Source organism: Thalassophryne amazonica, chromosome 13, assembly GCF_902500255.1.
Source record: "Thalassophryne amazonica chromosome 13, fThaAma1.1, whole genome shotgun sequence".
NCBI lineage: Eukaryota > Metazoa > Chordata > Actinopteri > Batrachoidiformes > Batrachoididae > Thalassophryne > Thalassophryne amazonica.
Window position 1 is genome coordinate 73,033,736 of NC_047115.1, and position 22,406 is coordinate 73,056,141.

At 39.9% G+C, this 22,406-nt stretch overlaps 1 protein-coding gene across 2 annotated transcripts in view; it reads right to left on the minus strand.

The window, feature by feature from the left end:
• Positions 1-1,253: 1,253 nt before the first annotated feature.
• The window catches only part of eif3s10 (eukaryotic translation initiation factor 3, subunit 10 (theta)), a 54,739-nt gene continuing 33,586 nt past the window's right edge, over positions 1,254-22,406 (minus strand). For both annotated transcript variants that reach the window (XM_034184307.1, XM_034184306.1), the window contains exons 21-22: positions 14,397-14,563; positions 1,254-1,998 (exon numbers count right to left, since the gene is read on the minus strand). In XM_034184307.1, the coding sequence (XP_034040198.1) occupies positions 1,835-1,998; positions 14,397-14,563 (331 nt within the window). In that variant the 3' untranslated portion in view covers positions 1,254-1,834. The remainder of the gene's footprint in view (positions 1,999-14,396; positions 14,564-22,406) is intronic.

The following is a 22,406-nucleotide window of genomic DNA, read 5'->3' on the forward strand; positions in this document are numbered from 1 at the left end:
GAACACGGGCCCTGGACAGCAACCAAATCATTGATGCTTTTGCTCTTAACCACAACAGAAGCATAGTGGGGTGATTCTTAGACTACGGGCACTTATGTCCTTTGATCATATTGTATGAAAAACAGAAAAAAGGGAAAATTTCACACTTTTATAGTTATCTTTACAATTAAAGTGTTTTAAGAAATTTGTTCTAATAGTCTGATGACTTTTTCACCTTTTTTCAGCATCATTATATGCAAATATTGCTGTTTTGTGCTTGTCCCACACACAGACTTTTGATCTTCAATGATAAAAATGAATGGTAAAAAAAATGTTTTTTTCTAATGTTTTAAAATATCTCTGAATAAAATATCAGTAAAATAATCAAAACATAATTGGGGTATTCAATGTCATACAACTGTTGTGATTTTTTTTTTAAACAAAATGTAGTTGTCCCACACTATTGCCGTAATTTCCACCACAACAATGTAATGTCCCTTTAAACAGTTTGTATGAAAGATTGTTTGGGTAGTTGCCCCAAGGCGCTTTATATTGTAAGGCAATGGTGTGGTGGAAATTACATTTACAAGGCCAATAGTGCCTGTAATTAAAGAATCACCCAGACTTGCTGTAGACGTCAGTAGTAGGTGAAAGATTTTCTTTCTGTCTCCCATTGGCAATTTCCCCTGAGGTTACAGGCTACATGTGTAGGTCTGTGGATATTTGTATTGAACAGTAGCCTCGGTTTGTGTGTGATTTTGTTCATTCTGCATGTCATCAGTGACAGTCCCAAATCAGAACGTCGTTATGTGTACGCACGCCCATGAACGTGGCAGAGGTGTAGCAGAGTGCCGTCACGACACACTAGCCCTTATTTCATAGCACCCTCATAAAAATGCTAAGCTCCCCCATAGCACCTGCATTAAAAAAGTGTGTAGCCGCCTCTGTTTACCTCACAGGCAAAGACACAAAGTTAATATTTCAGTGACGGGTGTCACAAGTGTCCTACCAGCCTTTGAACATTTACCAAGTTTGACAATGAGGAAGGTGCAGCTAAACGAAGATGAGTTAATCCATTTATAATGTTAAAATGAAGCCATCAACAAGTACATTTCGCGGTTTTTTTTTTTTTTTTTGTTTTTTTTTTACCTTTATCCTCTTGCCTGAAACCACATCACAGACAGGTGTGTTGTGCATTTACAAAAAAAAAAAAAAAAAAAAAAAAAAAAAAAAAAAAAAAAAAAAAAAAGGCTGTTTAAAACAATATCAAAGCATAACTGTTCAGCAAACATCTTTATTAATGAAGGTTTTGTCTGCACACATGCAACCTGGGCTAACACCTGTGACTGCAGCAAGAAAGAACCGCACAAGGAATATCAAGTGAGGTCAGTCCAGTACTCCAACATGCATCTCAGAATGAAAATTTTGCTATTTAATAGATTAAGAAGCTTCAAGAATGATTAGCTGAGAGCCACAAATCATGGAAGCAGATGAGAAACTCGTCTGTATCCGCACACTGGTAGAACAGCTTATCATTTAAAAGAGACCATTTATTGAACATCAAATCAATCTGGAAAAGTGGTGGTGTATTGTTTTCAACAAAGATTCATCCTCATGTGATAACACTCCAAACCACCGGGGACAAGCTAACTAGCCTTTTTTGATGTCTTCAAAACAGCTGAAAGTCAGAGAAAGGGATTTCACCCTGATTTATTCATGTAGACATGTTTCATTAATGACATTAGTGACACTAATGTCATTAATGCTTCTCTGTTGTCATAACTGGTGAACGTGGGGCTGACAGGGTGCCAAAAATGATTATATCAGGACATTTTATCATTACGCAAATTGAGACTCAGCGGCGGACAGTAGTCCATCCGTCATCGTCTGTCTCATTCTTGGTGCGACGAGCGCTCTCCTTGTCAGTGCGCCAATTCTTTTCTCCCTCAGTATCCCGATCCTTTGGACGATCTCGGTCTCGCTCCTCCCGCTTATCATCACCACGGCGCCAAGAGCCTCCTGAAAAATAAAAAGTGCTCATTAGATAAAAGGCAAAGACACTGAAGCAGAGCATTAACGCCAAAGTGCAGCTTGTGTCCAAATGAGAGGCTGCCTTCAGGAGACACCTGCTGGAGCTCTATTAAACAGAGCAACACTGACATCTGTTGGCTGAATACAACACAACGCTCAGAAGGGCAAGTTTGTGTCCATTTTTACAGTTTTTAAAATACTGACCCCAGAGTGCTGCCACAAAGCTGGACGTGGTGTGTGCAACAAATAATAAAGCATTTTTGCAACATAACCTGAAACCTGTATGCTGGTCTGCAGAGCAACAGTCTGACCTGATGAATCGGTAGCAATCAGCAGTATGTTATGGTGTCATTATCCATTTGCACTGTGAATTGCCGTCTTATCAGTTTGGTAGCATTTGGCAAAATATGAACATATTTTTTTAAGACATTATGGAGACATGAGGTCCCTGGAAAGAGGGTACCACTGGAATGAATGACTTTGTGCAAAATGAGTGGTTCCTCAGGGAGACTAAGGTGGGAAGTATCACTTGCATTGTGTGGTGGCATCAGTTTCAACATGTTGGCCACATGGCATTTTTCTGGGGATCCAATACAGGTGCTGATTGCTGAGGATGCCAGTGGCTGGAAAAAGCCACAATCGCACACTTCACAGTGAGACTGTTACTTTCAAAAGGCGAGGACAGCCCGGTTATCTGTCTGGACAGTTGCCATCCAGGACCCAAGGTGGTTCTGTGGTATGGTGGATGCAGGGAAACGCAGCACCAGCACACACTCCCAGACTTGGTAACCACAACACAACAGCATCGTCACAGTGGCTCTGCTATTACTTTAGTTTCTCTGCCTTTGTTAAAACTGAATGAAAGCACTGCTTTTCATGACTTTTTTTTAGCAAGTTTGAGGACGATTCAAGGGGGCTTGTGACAATGACTGGTTTATTTTTGTTCACTCAATCTCGTCCAGGGTTTGAGAAAATAGTAGAAATACAAACTCATACAAGAATATAAGTACACAGTTAGGCAGTACATTTAGTCACTCTGAACCTTTATATATATATATATATATATATATATATATATATATATATATATATATATATATATATATATATATATATATATATATATATATATATATATATATATATATATATGCTTGAATTACAGTAACATCCAAGACAGATATGTAAACAGTGCTACTGCTAAATCATGCAGAAAACCAATCCTCAAAAATAAATAAATAAATTATATACAAACATACAAGAGGTGTACAGCACGATATGCCAGTCTCAGTGAGCCTACATTGCCTCCGGAAATTATTCACACTGCTTCACTTTTCCCACATTTTATTATGTTACAGCCTTATACCAAAATGGATGAAATAAAACATTTTTTCCTCAAAATTCTACATACAAAACCCCATAATGACAATGTGAAAAAGTCTGTGACATTTTTGTAAATTTATTAAAAATGAAAAATCACATTTACATAAGTACAACCCCTGGCAAAAAATTATGGAATCACCGGCCTCGGAGGATGTTCATTCAGTTGTTTAATTTTGTAGAAAAAAAGCAGATCACAGACATGACACAAAAGTAAAGTCATTTCAAATGGCAACTTTCTGGCTTTAAGAAACACTATAAGAAATCAGGAAAAAAATTGTGGCAGTCAGTAACGGTTACTTTTTTAGACCAAGCAGAGGGGAAAAATATGGAATCACTCAATTCTGAGGAAAAAATTATGGAATCATGAAAAACAAAAGAACGCTCCAACACATCACTAGTATTTTGTTGCACCACCTCTGGCTTTTATAACAGCTTGCAGTCTCTGAGGCATGGACTTAATGAGTGACAAACAGTGCTCTTCATCAATCTGGCTCCAACTTTCTCTGATTGCTGTTGCCAAATCAGCTGTGCAGGTTGGAGCCTTGTCATGGACCATTTTCTTCAACTTCCACCAAAGATTTTCAATTGGATTAAGATCCGGACTATTTGCAGGCCATGACATTGACCCTATGTGTCTTTTTGCAAGGAATGTTTTCACAGTTTTTGCTCTATGGCAGGATGCATTATCATCTTGAAAAATGATTTCATCATCTCCAAACATCCTTTCAATTGATGGGATAAGAAAAGTGTCCAAAATATCAACGTAAACTTGTGCATTTATTGATGATGTAATGACAGCCATCTCCCCAGTGCCTTTACCTGACATACAGTCCCATATCATCAATGACTGTGGACATTTACATGTTCTCTTCAGGCAGTCATCTTTATAAATCTCATTGGAACGGCACCAAACAAAAGTTCCAACATCATCACCTTGCCCAATGCAGATTCAAGATTCATCACTGAATATGACTTTCATCCAGTCATCCACAGTCCACGATTGCTTTTCCTTAGCCCAATATAACCTTGTTTTTTTCTGTTTAGGTGTTAATGATGGCTTTCGTTTAGCTTTTCTGTATGTAAATCCCATTTCCTTTAGGCGGTTTCTTACAGTTCGGTCACAGATGTTGACTCCAGTTTCCTCCCATTCATTCCTCATTTGTTTTGTTGTGCATTTTCGATTTTTGAGACATATTGCTTTAAGTTTTCTGTCTTGACGCTTTGATGTCTTCCTTGGTCTACCAGTATGTTTGCCTTTAACAACATTCCCATGTTGTTTGTATTTGGTCCAGAGTTTAGACACAGCTGACTGTGAACAACCAACATCTTTTGCAACATTGCGTGATGATTTACCCTCTTAAGAGTTTGATAATCCTCTCCTTTGTTTCAATTGACATCTCTTGTGTTGGAGCCATGATTCATGTCAGTCCACTTGGTGCAACAGCTCTCCAAGGTGTGATCACTCCTTTTTAGATGCAGACTAACGAGCAGATCTGATTTGATGCAGATGTTAGTTTTGGGGATGAAAATTTACAGGGTGATTCCATAATTTAATCCTCAGAATTGAGTGAGTCCATATTTTTTTCCCTCTGCTTGGTCTAAAAAAGTAACCGTTACTGACTGAGACAATTTTTTTTCTTGATTTCATATAGTGTTTCTTAAAGCCAGAAAGTTGCCATTTGAAATGACTTTAGTTTTGTGTCATGTCTGTGATCTGCTTTTTTTCTACAAAATTAAACAACTGAATGAACATTCTCCGAGGCCGGTGATTCCATAATTTTTGCCAGGGGTTGTATTCACCGCCTTTGCCATGAAGCTCAAAATTGAACTGAGGTACTTCCTGTTTCCACTGATCACCCTTGAGATGTTTCTACAGTTTAATTGGAGCCCGCCTGGGGTAAATTCAATGTGGAAAGGCACAGACCTGTCTAGATATAAGGTCCCACAGCTGACAGTGCATGTCAGAGCACAAACCAAGCATGAGGTCAAAGGAATTGCCTGTAGACCTCAGACGGGATTGTTTCAAGGCACAAATCTGGGGAAAGGTACAGAAACATTTATGCTGCTCTGAAGGTACCAATGAGCACAGTGGCCTCCATCATCCATAAATGGAGGAAGTTTGGATCTACCAGAACTATTCCTAGAGCTAGCCACCGAGCTACACAGAGATGTGGGGAGAAGTGCCTTAGTCAGGGAAGTGACCAAGAACCTGGTGGTTACTCTATCAGAGCTCCAGCATTCCTCTCTGGAGAGAGGAGAACCTTCCAGAAGGACAACAATCTCTGCAGCAATCCACCAGTCAGGTCTGTATGATACAGTGGCCAGACAGAAGCCACTCCTTAGTAAAAGGTAGGGATGTACCAATACGACTTGTTTCCAGACTGAGTATAAGTACGAGTACATACATTTTGGTACTCATAGATACCAAGTACTGATACGAATACTTAATGATACTATTACAGTTTTATGATGACTTTGAAAACACGTTTTATTCATCAGTTGTTCCTTACTTTTTGGCTCTAACTGCTACTAATATCATTTGCTTTGTTACCTGAGGCCAACATGTGGCCATCAGGTACTGCGAAGACCTGGTGTCTGTCCGTCTGTCTGTGTACAGCATAGGTCCAGTCCTATTACTGCCACAGTCTTTAAATTCACAGGGAACATTCTTGGGACACAGAACTTGGACAAGTTCAAAGATGGTTAACCTTGACCTATTTTAAGAGGTATTTTAAGACGTTAAAATGTCATTCTGTACCTAATTTTATGGCATGATCTCGTGGACGTTAGCGCATGAGTGTGGTGATGTCGCTTCCTGTTGTCGCTTTGCTTCGTTTTTGGCTAGCCATAACACCTTTCTCATATATTATGTAAAAGCTAGCGAGAAATAAACACTTCTAAAACTGAAAACGCTGTGTTTGTAACCTGATTAACACGCTGGAAGGATTTACAAAACATTTAGCAGACGTTAGTGTGGTGACATCACAGGTTGCTAGCAAAACTCTGTTTCGTTTGTGTGTAAATATATCCTCTGTCATATATTATGTAAAAGTGAGTGAGAAATAAACACTTCTAAAACAGAATACGCTGTTTTTAGAACATAATACTTCTGAAGTGATTTAAAAGACATTTAGCAGATGTTAGTGTTAAGTTTAGTGTTTGAGTGGGGGGGGTGACAGCCAATCAGAGTAGAGCTGTACCATGGCATCACAATCTGGTTGCTCGCTGCAAACTTAGTCTTTGGAACCTAATAATTACTAATTCTACACAACACAATGCTCATACCGCCAAGGGTATATTAGCATTGAAGTATTTATTTTTTATTTGCAAACATTTCACTTAAAACACTTCACTTTTTGACTACAACAAACTGTCCTTTAACATTGTGTGTTTCTTAAACATGACACTGCCAGAGATCTGACTTAAATCACACTCTCACGAGCGGCACTAGCTTAGCTTATGGCAAGCTAAAAGTGGATGCTCTCGTTATGGCCGAACAACTGTTCAGTTTCTGAGTATTCTGTGTTAGTACACGCCCGCGGCCACCGTGCTTGAATTCCTGCGCAAAAAGTAGTTCCCAGATAATTGTGATATATTCCTGTGAAATAATGAGTATATCATCTAAATTAATTCTAAAATTTACCAGTAATAAAATTATAAAGATAACTGAAGTTTTAAGAGTGGCCATAATAAATATTTAAGAAACTTAAAGTTTATGAGCAACTTCACCTGTTATTGCTCAAGCACATTGTAAACATTGACACGATGGAGTTTGATGCAGAAGAATTTGGAAAGATACGATTGGAATGGTTTGATTACCATTGACAGTTGTGATGAAAGACTTGGATGTTAACTTCGTGTTAAAGTCAGAACAAGAAGCTGCACTGAAAGATCTATCTGGGAAGAGACACATTCTGTACGTTGTCGGTCCAATGAGAGTGGCACTCTGAGCAGGGTGGTGAAAGTAGTCCGGCGAGTTCAATCTGTGGGCGCGAGCTATCCCACAGTTTCAAAATAGAGATGTTGGTCCAATGAGAGTGGCACTCTGAGCAGGGTGCAAGTAAATGTACCCTGTGGACTTCAGCACTATAAAATATAAAACACCAGGAATATAACTGGAAGTGTTCATCAGTAACTGTCTGTGAGCACTAAGCCTTTTTGAAAATGTGAGGGGCAGATTCTTTTTGATGAAAAGAAGCTTCTCTGTGTAATCAGCTGTGAGCCTGTTTCTGTTTTTATCTACAATGTGTGTGACACTGAGATAAACAGCCTTTCACTCTCCACACTATTTTTATTTATTTTTTGTTACTTTTAATTAAATATGAATCGGTAACATACACAAATACATACGTAAATGTTTTTTTCCCCCAAAAGCGGAACATGTTATATTGATGAGCATGATGTGTGCGCTGATTCGCACACAGTGCTGTGTGGCATCTCCACAACACAGAGGCAAAATGGTATAATTTTAACTTTTTTTTTTTCTTTGTGGCTCATGGGCTAATTTCCTCGCGTTCAGACAGGATAGCCTGAAGCCTGTGGTAAATGAGCCACTAACGAGGAGTCAACTTCCTGCCCAAATTGCAGCTTGTGGAGGAGGAGCGGAGGGTCCGAACACAAAGAGGTAACACCTGTAGCGGACCAAGCCGGTCTCTCATCGGCCTAAACACCCACACCAAGGGCTGAAACTCACCAACCTGATGGACAACGTCCGCCACTGAAACCCTGATCTAAGTTCTGACGGAGGAACTGTTGCGCAAAGTGCGGTGTCACGGAGGAACTTTTTTTCAGCCACGAGGAATTAAAGTATTTTCAGACTGGGGCGACAGTTCATCTTTCAGCAGGACAATGACCCTAAGCACATAGTCAAGATATCAAGGGAGTGGCTTCAGGACAACTTTGTGAATGTCCCTGAGTGGCTCAGCCAGAGCCCAGATCTCAATCCGATTGGACATCTCTGAAGAGATCTAAAAAAAAAAATGGCTGTGCACCGACGCTCCCCATCAAGCGTGATGGAGCATGAGAGGTGCTGCAAAGAGGAATGGGAAAAACTGCCTAAAGATAGGTGCACCAGGCTTGTGGCATCATATTCAAGAAGACTTGAGGCTGTGATTGCTGCCAAAGGTGCATCAACAAAGTGTTGAGCAAAGGGTGTGAATACTTATGTACACGTGATTTCTTAGTTTTTCCATTTTTAACAAATTTGCAAAAATAATAATAATAATAAAAACATTTTTTCCATGTCATTATGGGGTGTTGTGAGTAGAACTTTGAGGGGAAAAAATGGATTTACTCCATTTTGGAATAATGCTGTAAGATAAAATGTGGGGAAAGTGAACCTCTGAGTACCTTAGCTTCTATGGCTAAACAACTGTATATTTCCAATTTTCTCTCATCAATCAATCAATTTTATTTATATAGCGCCAAATCACAACAAACAGTTGCCCCAAGGCGCTTTATATTGTAAGGCAAGGCCATACAATAATTACGTAAAAACCCCAATGGTCAAAACGACCCCCTGTGAGCAAGCACTTGGCGACAGTGGGAAGGAAAAACTCCCTTTTAACAGGAAGAAACCTCCAGCAGAACCAGGCTCAGGGAGGGGCAGTCTTCTGCTGGGACTGGTTGGGGCTGAGGGAGAGAACTAGGAAAAAGATAATGCTGTGGAGGGGAGCAGAGATCAATCACTAATGATTAAATGCAGAGTGGTGCATACAGAGCAAAAAGAGAAAGAAACACTCAGTGCATTATGGGAACCCCCCAGCAGTCTAAGTCTATAGCAGCATAACTAAGGGATGGTTCAGGGTCACCCGATCCAGCCCTAACTATAAGCTTTAGCAAAAAGGAAAGTTTTAAGCCTAATCTTCAAAGTAGAGAGGGTGTCTGTCTCCCTGATCCGAATTGGGAGCTGGTTCCACAGGAGAGGAGCCTGAAAGCTGAAGGCTCTGCCTCCCATTCTACTCTTACAAACCCTAGGAACTACAAGTAAGCCTGCAGTCAGAGCGAAGCGCTCTATTGGGGTGATATGGTACTATGAGGTCCCTAAGATAAGATGGGACCTGATTATTCAAAACCTTATAAGTAAGAAGAAGAATTTTAAATTCTATTCTAGAATTAACAGGAAGCCAATGAAGAGAGGCCAATATGGGTGAGATATGCTCTCTCCTAGTCCCCGTCAGTACTCTAGCTGCAGCATTTTGAATTAACTGAAGGCTTTTCAGGGAACTTTTAGGACAACCTGATAATAATGAATTACAATAGTCCAGCCTAGAGGAAATAAATGCATGAATTAGTTTTTCAGCATCACTCTGAGACAAGACCTTTCTAATTTTAGAGATATTGCGTAAATGCAAAAAAAGCAGTCTTACATATTTGTTTAATATGCGCTTTGAATGACATATCCTGATCAAAAATGAATCCAAGATTTCTCACAGTATTACTAGAGGTCAGGGTAATGCCATCCAGAGTAAGGATCTGGTTAGACATCATGTTTCTAAGATTTGTGGGGCCAAGTACAATAACTTCAGTTTTATCTGAGTTTAAAAGCAGGAAATTAGAGGTCATCCATGTCCTTATGTCTAAGACAATCCTGCAGTTTAGCTAATTGGTGTGTGTCCTCTGGCTTCATGGATAGATAAAGCTGGGTATCATCTGCGTAACAATGAAAATTTAAGCAATGCCATCTAATAATACTGCCTAAGGGAAGCATGTATAAAGTGAATAAAATTGGTCCTAGCACAGAACCTTGTGGAACTCCATAATTAACCTTAGTCTGTGAAGAAAATTCCCCATTTACATGAACAAATTGTAATCTATTAGATAAATATGATTCAAACCACCGCAGCGCAGTGCCTTTAATACCTATGGCATGCTCTAATCTCTGTAATAAAATTTTATGGTCAACAGTATCAAAAGCAGCACTGAGGTCTAACAGAACAAGCACAGAGATGAGTCCACTGTCTGAGGCCATAAGAAGATCATTTGTAACCTTCACTAATGCTGTTTCTGTACTATGATGAATTCTAAAACCTGACTGAAACTCTTCAAATAGACCATACCTCTGCAGATGATCAGTTAGCTGTTTTACAACTACCCTTTCAAGAATTTTTGAGAGAAAAGGAAGGTTGGAGATTGGCCTATAATTAGCTAAGATAGCTGGGTCAAGTGAAGGCTTTTTAAGTAATGGTTTAATTACTGCCACCTTAAAAGCCTGTGGTACATAGCCAACTATTAAAGATAGATTGATCATATTTAAGATCGAAGCATTAAATAATGGTAGGGCTTCCTTGAGCAGCCTGGTAGGAATGGGGTCTAATAGACATGTTGATGGTTTGGATGAAGTAACTAATGAAAATAACTCAGACAGAACAATCTGAGAGAGAGTCTAACCAAATACCGGCATCACTGAAAGCAGCCAAAGATAACGATACGTCTTTGGGATGGTTATGAGTAATTTTTTCTCTAATAGTTAAAATTTTATTAGCAAAGAAAGTCATGAAGTCATTACTAGTTAAAGTTAAAGGAATACTCGGCTCAATAGAGCTCTGACTCTGTCAGCCTGGCTACAGTGCTGAAAAGAAACCTGGGGTTGTTCTTATTTTCTTCAATTAGTGATGAGTAGTAAGATGTCCTAGCTTTACGGAGGGCTTTTTTTATAGAGCAACAGACTCTTTTTCCAGGCTAAGTGAAGATCTTCTAAATTAGTGAGACGCCATTTCCTCTCCAACTTACGGGTTATCTACTTTAAGCTGCGAGTTTGTGAGTTATACCACGGAGTCAGGCACTTCTGATTTAAAGCTCTCTTTTTCAGAGGAGCTACAGCATCCAAAGTTGTCTTCAATGAGGATGTAAAACTATTGACGAGATACTCTATCTCACAGAGTTTAGGTAGCTACTCTGCACTGTGTTGGTATATGGCATTAGAGAACATAAAGAAGGAATCATATCCTTAAACCTAGTTACAGCGCTTTCTGAAAGACTTCTAGTGTAATGAAACTTATTCCCCACTGCTGGGTAGTCCATCAGAGTAAATGTAAATGTTATTAAGAAATGATCAGACAGAAGGGAGTTTTCAGGGAATACTGTTAAGTCTTCAATTTCCATACCATAAGTCAGAACAAGATCTAAGATATGATTAAAGTGGTGGGTGGACTCATTTACATTTTGAGCAAAGCCAATTGGGTCTAATAATAGATTAAATGCAGTGTTGAGGCTGTCATTCTCAGCATCTGTGTGGATGTTAAAATCGCCCACTATAATTATCTTATCTGAGCTAAGCACTAAGTCAGACAAAAGTTCTGAAAATTCACAGAGAAACTCACAGTAACGACCAGGAGGACGATAGATAACAACAAATAAAACTGGTTTTTGGGACTTCCAATTTGGATGGACAAGACTAACAGTCAAGCTTTCAAATGAATTAAAGCTCTGTCTGGGTTTTTGATTAATTAATAAGCTGGAATGGAAGATTGCTGCTAATCCTCCGCCTCGGCCCGTGCTAAGAGCGTTCTGGCAGTTAGTGTGACTCGGGGGTGTTGACTCATTTAAACTAACATATTCATCCTGCTGTAACCAGGTTTCTGTAAGGCAGAATAAATCAATATGTTGATCAATTATTATATCATTTACTAACAGGGACTTAGAAGAGAGAGACCTAATGTTTAATAGACCACATTTAACTGTTTTAGTCTGTGGTGCAGTTGAAGGTGCTATATTATATTTTCTTTTTGAATTGTTATGCTTAAATAGATTTTTGCTGGTTATTGGTGGTCTGGGAGCAGGCACCGTCTCTACGGGGATGGGGTAATGAGGGGATGGCAGGGGGAGAGAAGCTGCAGAGAGGTGTGTAAGACTATAACTCTGCTTCCTGGTCCCAACCCTGGATAGTCACGGTTTGGAGGATTTAAGAAAATTGGCCAGATTTCTAGAAATGAGAGCTGCTCCATCCAAAGTGGGATGGATGCCGTCTCTCCTAACAAGACCAGGTTTTCCCCAGAAGCTTTGCTAATTATCTATGAAGCCCACCTCATTTTTTGGACACCACTCAGACAGCCAGCAATTCAGGGAGAACATGCGGCTAAACATGTCACTCCCAGTCCGATTGGGGAGGGGCCCAGAGAAAACTACAGAGTCCGACATTGTTTTTGCAAAGTTACACACCGATTCAATGTTAATTTTAGTGACCTCCGATTGGCGTAACCGGATGTCATTACTGCCGACGTGAATTACAATCTTACCAAATTTACGGTTAGCCTTAGCCAGCAGTTTCAAATTTCCTTCAATGTCGCCTGCTCTGGCCCCCGGAAGACAATTGACTATGGTTGCTGGTGTCGCTAACTTCACATTTCTCAAAACAGAGTAGCCAATAAAACGGTCAGAAATGTGAACGGGTTGGCGTTGTACACGGGGCTTCTGTTTAGGGCTACGCTTCCTCCTCACAGTCACCCAGTTGGCCTGCTTTCCCGGCTGCTCGGGATCTGCCAGAGGGAAACTAACGGCGGCTAAGCTACCTTGGTCCGCACCGACTACAGGGGCCTGGCTAGCTGTAGAATTTTCCATGGTGCGGAGCCGAGTCTCCAATTTGCCCAGCCTGGCCTCCAAAAGCTACGAATAAGCTACACTTATTACAAGTACCATTACTGCTAAAGGAGGCCGAGGAATAACTAAACATTTCACACCCAGAGCAGAAAAGTGCGGGAGAGACAGGAGAAGCCGCCATGCTAAACCGGCTAAGAGCTAGTAGCTGCGCTAAGCTAGCGGATTCCTAAAAACACACAAAGTGAATAATGTGTAAATAATTTAGAGGTGATTCAGCAGAGGGAGTGCTTTAGTTAAGGCACGTGAAGATTACACTGTGAAACAAATCGTTATCTAGGTAACTAGATCAATCTAACTGCGCAGATTAAACAGCTAACAGATACAGAAAAACACCGCTGTGCTCCGGAACAGGAAGTGATACAATACCGCAGTGAGAGCCAACCACCAGTAGAGGCCATCTTCTCACCATCAATGGTGAGAAGATGAAGAATGGACTCTGTCGTGCACACAAAGGTAAGTTACACAACTGAGCTTGTTCATACAATTTTGCGATCACAACACCATATTTCATTTATTTCGAAAGCAAATCATATTTCATAATGATGCCACATTTATTCAAATACAGTGGTCCCTCGCTATAACATGGTTCACCTTTCGCGGCCTCGCAGTTTCGCAGATTTTTTTTTTAGTGCAATTGCGCATGCTTTTTTTTTTTTTTTTTTTTTTTTTTAACAGCGCATTGTGTTCTGCGTCCTTATCAGGCGGGCCGGTCGCGGCACCGGTCAGGATCACCGCGATTGCTCTCACTGCCTCCAATGCGCTTACTGAGTCTGCGGGCTCGGTAAACACAGCAGCGGGCCACTCACACCGCCCCCCTCTCTGCTGTGCAGAGCTGCGGACAACTCTGGCAACAGGTCCAGAGACTATCTCGCTGTTTTGATGCGGAGCACTCTGCCAGCCCGCAAGGATAGACTTCTTGCAGAAAAATCCGCAGCGCCCGCTGCATGGTCTTGGTAACCGCAGCCGCAGATCTCCATGGCCATGACTTGGATTCTTTGCGGGTCCCGCATCCGTACCCCCGGAGGCAGTGAGCGAAAGGAGAGCACACGCATTGTGTTCTGCGTGTGTCTGTTTATAATCTTCTCGCCCAGAAGAAAAAAGAGAGTGTTTACACAGGAGAGAAAAGTGAGAAAATGTTAATGCCTGTTTGAGAAAAGTATATAAAGTGTGTAGTGAGGGGTTTTACAGCCTTAAAACATCTATAATATTTGTAAAAAAAAAATAACGCTGACTACTTTGCGGATTTCGCCTATTGCGGGTTATTTTTAGAACACAACTCCTGCGATAAACGAGGGACCACTGTAATTAATTTATAATGCCTTATTTATCCAATAAGCGTCAGGCACCAACTTTTCAACTTAATGTTTTGGATTTGTTCCGTCATTCTCATATCACGCATAACTTACCCTCGTCAGGATCTCTGGGTGGGCCTCTGTGTTCACGATCATCTCGGCGGTCTCTATCACGACGGTCACTTTGGCGGTCATCACGGTCACGGTCTGCGTCATCTCGACGAGAGTCTCTCCAGCTGCTTCCTTCATCTGGAACCGCTCTCCTCCAGTTACTTTCCTCTCTGTGAAAACAGTGTTTCTATTAGACATGTCACATAACAATTAGCATTACTCTTCCACTACCTAAACTACAGTGCCCTCCAAAATTATTGTGCCACTTGATATTTCACACATTTTAAATTTGTTTATGCCATTTCAAATACAAAAAATAAAAATCAGGCTTCAATATAAAAATTTCTAATATTATCTTCCTTTAACTCAAACTCAAAGCAAAGCTCTACAACTTCATATAAATTAATAAAAATATAAAAGCCAAGATGATGGGTTGCATAAATAATGAGCCACTTTGGTTTAATACCTCTAAATAATCAGTTCTGATACAAGATACATTTCCAAGTCACTGAATGTGTCTTGGACTTTAGTTACATCAGTTATGATGAAATACAAACAGTATGGCACTCTATGGTAAATCTGAGTGTTGTAGACAGTTCTCAAAAACTGAGTGACTGTACAAGAAGGAGAAGAGTGAGGAAAACCACCAAGACACCCAGACAACCCAGAAGACTATGTTATAGGCTTCTGTGGCTGTGATTGGAGAAATTGTGCATGTTTTGCATTTTGTATCCCCAGTTACATAGCTTCATGATGAAGTGGTACAAAAGATTTTCTTTCACCAAAACAGAGTGACGCTAAAGGCAAATCTTAAGTTTTTGATTCAAGATTCAAACAACTTTATTGATCCCTAAAAGGGCAATTCATATCACACCCAATTACCTCAGACAAAAATACAGCAAATAAGAAACGATTACTACTAGTTGAATGTAATAATGGCACACATCAGAATTAAAACAACCACACATACATTTGATTGTTTATGTACGCTAAACTTTGAAACAGTCCATCATCCGAATTGAGGCCATGTGAGTGTGTGCTGCAGCAGCTTTCATGCCGCACAACCGAGCTTGGGGATGATGTCTTGGGATGTATTCTGGAGAGTTTTTTGATTACCATTTTCTCACCCAGATCCTCCTCAATTTAGTTGTACCGCTTAATGTGTGTTGAATTTGTATTTTCTTTGTTTTTAACCAAAATTGATATCACAACCTACATGTTTGTTTGATAAGATTACAAACCACAAGAACTATAATCATTTACATATTTTTGGCTTCCCTCATCCTAACTGACCTGATTTTAAAACTAGAACCCCAAACAGACCCAGTAATGCCCAAGCTTAGACATTTCATTCAAAAAAGACATTGCTTCACATACCACTTTAGCTGTGCAAAAAAGTTAAATTGACTAAATTTATGGCTGATCACTTAAGCTTAGTCCAGAACTACAGTGAAACTTACGCCCGGAGAAATACTGATTTAAACATTTTAGTTGTTAAAATGATTATTATAATGATAAGTGGTAGTATTATGAAAAATGTCTTCTAAAGTAGAACTTTAATCAAGGGGTGTTGTGAAGGGCGCACCCCCCCCCCTTCCCCACAACACCCTCTTTCCATCTGGATTTGCCCCTGGTTTGCAGTCCAAGCAGGAACAATCAAGAATTTGCGCATTCATGTGGAAAGAGCAACCCGATTGGTTTGATGAGCACATTTACATCATGTCGTCCTCAGAAAGTGATTTTAAGTGTAGTTTAGGAGGAAAAAAACATTAGTGTTTGTTGTTAATACATTGTGGGTCTGCAGCTCCATTTTTAGTTTAACCACAGCGAGGACACTCACAAACAGTCAGAGCAGACTCAAAGAAAAGTTTAAAAATAGGTTTGTAAAACTGTGCACTCTGCTCGCTGTGTCGTCACTGCATTGAGAGACATCTACACAGCAGGCTGACCCACTGCCCCTCTCCCTTCTCCTGCAGACAGGACACAGAGGCACAGACAGCATCACTGAAATACATTGATTTTTGACCAGATGTCCTTCTCGATGGAGTTGAAAATCAACCTGCCAAGTCAGGCAAGACAGAAGCATGGAGCACTAGTCCGATAGCACCGTTCACTGGCAAACGTTGAGCAGACGAGCACTATTGACGAGTCCTGCTCTTGTTGTAATGTCTGTACAATCATTTTTTCAAATAAGGGTGGAAATAACAGCAACATGCTGAAACATCTTTATTCACCAGGAGTGCCATATATTTGACGCTCTTCACACATGCAGCATGAGTGCTCCTGCTGTTTCCCAATGGAGCACTTCATCTCTAATCAATGATAGTAAATATTCTTTGTTATAATAACATAAGCATGTGTGCAGCACTTTTTTTTGCCAAAGAAAACCTCAGTGAAAGTGAAAACTATACAAATATTCTCTCATTTCCTCCATTTTAGATGTTGATCGAGAGAGTGCACCCTCTCAACAGTAGAAGAACCATTTTTCTGCTAAGTTACATAGTCTTCCATAGCCTGATAGAAAAATAAGATTTTTAGAAAAATAGTTTCTGAAACAAGGTTTAAAATGATTTAGAACTGTCAAGTTGCATGTGATATTCTACTTTAAACAGTTTTGTATTTCATTCACATGTGTAGGGAGTTGACATTAAACCCAAAGTATAAGCCGCCAGCAAGAGAGTCTGACCCACTGGCTGATCCCTGCCTGGTGTCAACTTGATGAAAAAAAATAAAAAATAAAAAGTGAACCATTTCAAAGGCAGCCGATGCACAGACAAGCCTGACTCAGGTTGACTGCCTCACAGTGACCATGCATTTTGTTAAGGAGGGTAAGATCATGGAGAAGGTCTTCAAACAAAAGCAGTCTATAAAACCAACAGGTGCAACGGTGGCTGAAGAAATTGACAGCATTTTAGAGAGAAAGTTGTTGCAGCCACTGTGGACAATGCAAACATGGATGGGGCTGTAAAGAAGCGTCAACACTGAATGCTTTGCACATACATTGAACATTGCAGCACAGAAGATCCACAAGTGCAACACAGTGAGCAACTGGACTGCAAGAACATGCTCAGTGGTGGTGTTGACAAAGACATCCTATTTGGTGAAAATTGTTCCCAAAGAGAAGCAGAAACTCCTCAGAAAGAAAAAGTTCATTATTACTTGAACTAGATTTTAATGAAAATATGAAAATAAATAAGAATGATAATAAAATGACTAACATAACTAACATACATAATGACTTCACACTATGGCAGGGCTGTACAGTGCTAGCGTTTTGCTCACATATTGCGCCTAAAATTTGATTGTGCGAGGAAAAAAAATTAAACGGGCGCACGTGTGCGAGAATATTTCAACCCTTTCATTTGCATTTTGCTCCTAAAATAAATACAGTGGTCCCTCGCAATAACGCGGTTCACCTTTCGCGGCCTCGCTGTTTCGCGGATTTTTTTAGTCCAATTTTGCATGCTTTTTTTTTTTTTTTTTTACAGTGCATTGTGTTCCGCGGCCTCATCAAGCAGCCGCTCGCGACACCGCGAAGGGAGAGCACGCACATTGTGTTCTGCGTGACTGTTTATAAGAATCTTCTCGCCCAGAAGAACAAAAAGAGCACCAACAACTACCCATAACTGTGTTCTTCACTCGGAAAACGACACCTGCAGCAAGGTGTGAGTCAGTGGAAAAAGACGTGACAGCGCTAGGACGAAGAGGCGTGATCAGAGGAACTGTGAAATACTGGTCAGTCACTATTAATAATTTCTTATGTGTCCAACCTCGGAGGTTGATCGTTAAAATTAAATTTGTTAGTTCTAAAAGCCATCATAATTATTTATAGGAAAACATTCCATTTTTATTTCTCAAACAAATGTTTGGGCCTGAAAACAGGTTGGTCTTATTTTTCTACTCAGGTTTGAACTTTGACAAAAGCAATGATGTAAATAACGATAGAAAAGGAAGTAAAAAACAATGAAATAAATACAACAATAGAATCATATAAAATGTGCATGTGTGTGTGGAAAAGGTACTCTGTACAGTATGTCTTTGCATTAATAATAAAATTGTATCAAGAAATTTCACAGTGCTCCTAAATTTTTATCTGTGCTCCTAAATTTTTTCACTAGGAGCACCTGTGCTCCTAGTGAAAAAACTAAGCGTACAGCCCCGTATGGTGACACCTGTTTTTTTCACAGCAAGAAAAATGCAGACACTGCTATATTTTATTTATTGAACAGCCTAAAATTCCCTTTTCTTCACTCTCTGTAGTGATAACAAATTCTTCATGTTTTGATTTGGAATGCAATGGGCAGTGTTCCCAAATCATTTGCGTGTTCGGAAATAAAAGGATTTTGAGCTTTACTCACTTTTTAAAAAACACACTGGTATTATTTTGAACACCACTGTACATGGAAAGTAGGCCAACATGCCATTTTTCTCATGATTTATGTCAGTATTTTTTAAGAAGTTTGATAGAAGGTACATTAACTTTATATCTGAGCCCACTAGATGGCAGTGTCCCTTCAGTTTTACCTGTATTCTGTTTGGGATTTCAAATAAAATAGCTGCGTAATGGTGCTGGAAACCTGTGTAGGTGCACTTTTTTCCTCATAGAAAATTGGGTCAGGAATCACTCGCTCGCTCATCTTCAAAAACTTACTGCAATTAAGGGTCACGGAGCACTGGCGCCTCTGGGCGTGAGACGGGGTACACCCTAGACAGTACGCCAGTCTGTTACAGGGCCACATATAGACAAACACATTCACACCCACAGGCACACCTACAGTTAATTTAAAATTTCCAATCCCCCTAACCTGCATGTCTTTGGATGTGGGAAAAGCTGGAGCACCCGGAGGGAATCTACGCAAACACAATATTCAGAACAGATAATAGCACTGACATCATTAAAATCTTAGAATTCCCATACCTAACAGTCAGCCACTATAGACCTCAGAAAACCTCATCAGAACAGTGTCTGGAGCATGCCATCACTTGCTATAATTGCGGCAGCACATGGTGTAGGTATTCAGAAAATATATGCTTCAATTCATCTGTAAGCAGGCTGAACATAAATCAGTGGTGCTGCGTCGCCTGGTTAAAAATTTCTTTTACAAATGCTTCATAGTCTGCTCTGTTTTCATAGCCTACTTCCACAGTTCTCCGGAGAGGCCGTGCCCATTAGTAACTCCAGTGCAAGCTATGGCTGCCTTCTGTATGTTGGCAAATTAAAAACTCCCTTATTCCATTAACATCAGCCATCATGTCCATGTTTGCAAGTCCTCCTGACACACAACAAGGGTTGGGTATCGAGAACCAGTTCTTTTCGGGTATTGTTAAGAAATTATTTGATCCACTGACATCGATAGCCTTTTTGCTTAACAATTCCCTTATCGGTCCTTCAGAGCGGCCGTTGTTTTGAGGATGTTTGTTGGGAAAATGATCTTTTCTCTATCGTTCTAACTTGACTCGGCAGACAGCCTCTCAGCATTTGGAGCTGTGTGAACAGAACGGAGGACGATTCTCCTTTCTTTCTCGCACCAAGACAGGAGTCCCAGTTAATAACTTTAATCCGCACAAAAGTGACTCACGATTGACACATTCAGGGATGAAAGTGGTGAAAAAAAAAAAAAAAAAAAAAAGCTGAAACCCAAAATTGCCCCCAGCAACACCTGCATGAAAATGTTTGAATTTTAGAAGCTCTGAAATGCAATCTGGGACTATTCCAGACAATAAACTGCAGTGAGTGCGGCATCCATTTTGGTGAGGAAAAAAAAACAACTTTCCTTATTCAAATTAATTCCAGTAATATTCTGTTCTTACTAGGATGCAGCAGTTTTCTAGTTTGGCAGATAGTTCTGAAGGAAATCACTGAAGAAATTAACACACTGAAAATATGGTTTGACCGAAACAAACTGTCATTAAACTTAAATAAAACAGGGATGAAATGGAGGTTTAAGAGTCACTAGGTGTTCACAGGAAACATTTATTTCTGTATGTATGTATGTATGTATATTTATTTATGTATGTTCATTGTTAGTTGGTTTTATATTTTCTGTTGCGTTTCTATTCAGGTTCTTTTTGTCTCTTTCTCTAAAATTGTATATAATAATTAATCATTAGATTATTAATATATAAACAAAAATAAATAAAAAAAAATTACAATTTGCAATACATTTGACTCTTTTACGACAACAAACGCTTGACAGCTGCAACTGCTTAATCAATCAATCAATCAATTTTATTTATATAGCGCCAAATCACAACAAACAGTTGCCCCAAGGCGCTTTATATTGTAAGGCAAGGCCATACAATAATTACGTAAAAACCCCAATGGTCAAAACGACCCCCTGTGAGCAAGCACTTGGCGACAGTGGGAAGGAAAAACTCCCTTTTAACAGGAAGAAACCTCCAGCAGAACCAGGCTCAGGGAGGGGCAGTCTTCTGCTGGGACTGGTTGGGGCTGAGGGAGAGAACCAGGAAAAAGACATGCTGTGGAGGGGAGCAGAGATCAATCACTAATGATTAAATGCAGAGTGGTGCATACAGAGCAAAAAGAGAAAGAAACACTCAGTGCATTATGGGAACCCCCCAGCAGTCTAAGTCTATAGCAGCATAACTAAGGGATGGTTCAGGGTCACCTGATCCAGCCCTAACTATAAGCTTTAGCAAAAAGGAAAGTTTTAAGCCTAATCTTAAAAGTAGAGAGGGTGTCTGTCTCCCTGATCCGAATTGGGAGCTGGTTCCACAGGAGAGGAGCCTGAAAGCTGAAGGCTCTGCCTCCCATTCTACTCTTACAAACCCTAGGAACTACAAGTAAGCCTGCAGTCTGAGAGCGAAGCGCTCTATTGGGGTGATATGGTACTATGAGGTCCCTAAGATAAGATGGGACCTGATTATTCAAAACCTTATAAGTAAGAAGAAGAATTTTAAATTCTATTCTAGAATTAACAGGAAGCCAATGAAGAGAGGCCAATATGGGTGAGATATGCTCTCTCCTTCTAGTCCCCGTTAGTACTCTAGCTGCAGCATTTTGAATTAACTGAAGGCTTTTCAGGGAACTTTTAGGACAACCTGATAATAATGAATTACAATAGTCCAGCCTAGAGGAAATAAATGCATGAATTAGTTTTTCAGCATCACTCTGAGACGAGACCTTTCTAATTTTAGAGATATTGCGTAAATGCAAAAAAGCAGTCCTACATATTTGTTTAATATGCGTTTTGAATGACATATCCTGATCAAAAATGACTCCAAGATTTCTCACAGTATTACTAGAGGTCAGGGTAATGCCATCCAGAGTAAGGATCTGGTTAGACACCATGTTTCTAAGATTTGTGGGGCCAAGTACAATAACTTCAGTTTTATCTGAGTTTAAAAGCAGGAAATTAGAGGTCATCCATGTCTTTATGTCTGTAAGACAATCCTGCAGTTTAGCTAATTGGTGTGTGTCCTCTGGCTTCATGGATAGATAAAGCTGGGTATCATTAGATGGCATTGCTTAAATTTTCATTGTTACGCAAACAATGAAAATTTAAGCAATGCCATCTAATAATACTGCCTAAGGGAAATGCTAACTTTAACATTGAAAATGCCATAGACATGCTAACGTATTAGCATCGGTCCCGTTTTTAAGTTATAAAATACATCAATCAACTGTTTCAGAAGACCATAACAGGTCGGTTTAACATAAAAAAAGGTAAATAATACTCACAGCCATATGCTCTTTAGGGTTTTAGCGGGGGAAAATTAAGATAAGTGAAAGAAAAAAAATGAATCAACGAAGCAATGATCGAAGCACTGCTTCGATCTGCGAATCACTGCTTCGATTGGTTCAAGGTTCAAAGCAAAGCCGCACTGCAGAAAAGTTGATTACAGACCCGCTGCACAGTCTGTAATCAATGTAGAGAAATTATAATCTTCCTGACAAACATCCTCAAAAACAACGGCCACTCTGAAGGACAGATAAGGGAATCGTTAAGTAAAAAGGTTACTGATGTCGGTGGATTGAATCTTTTCTTAACG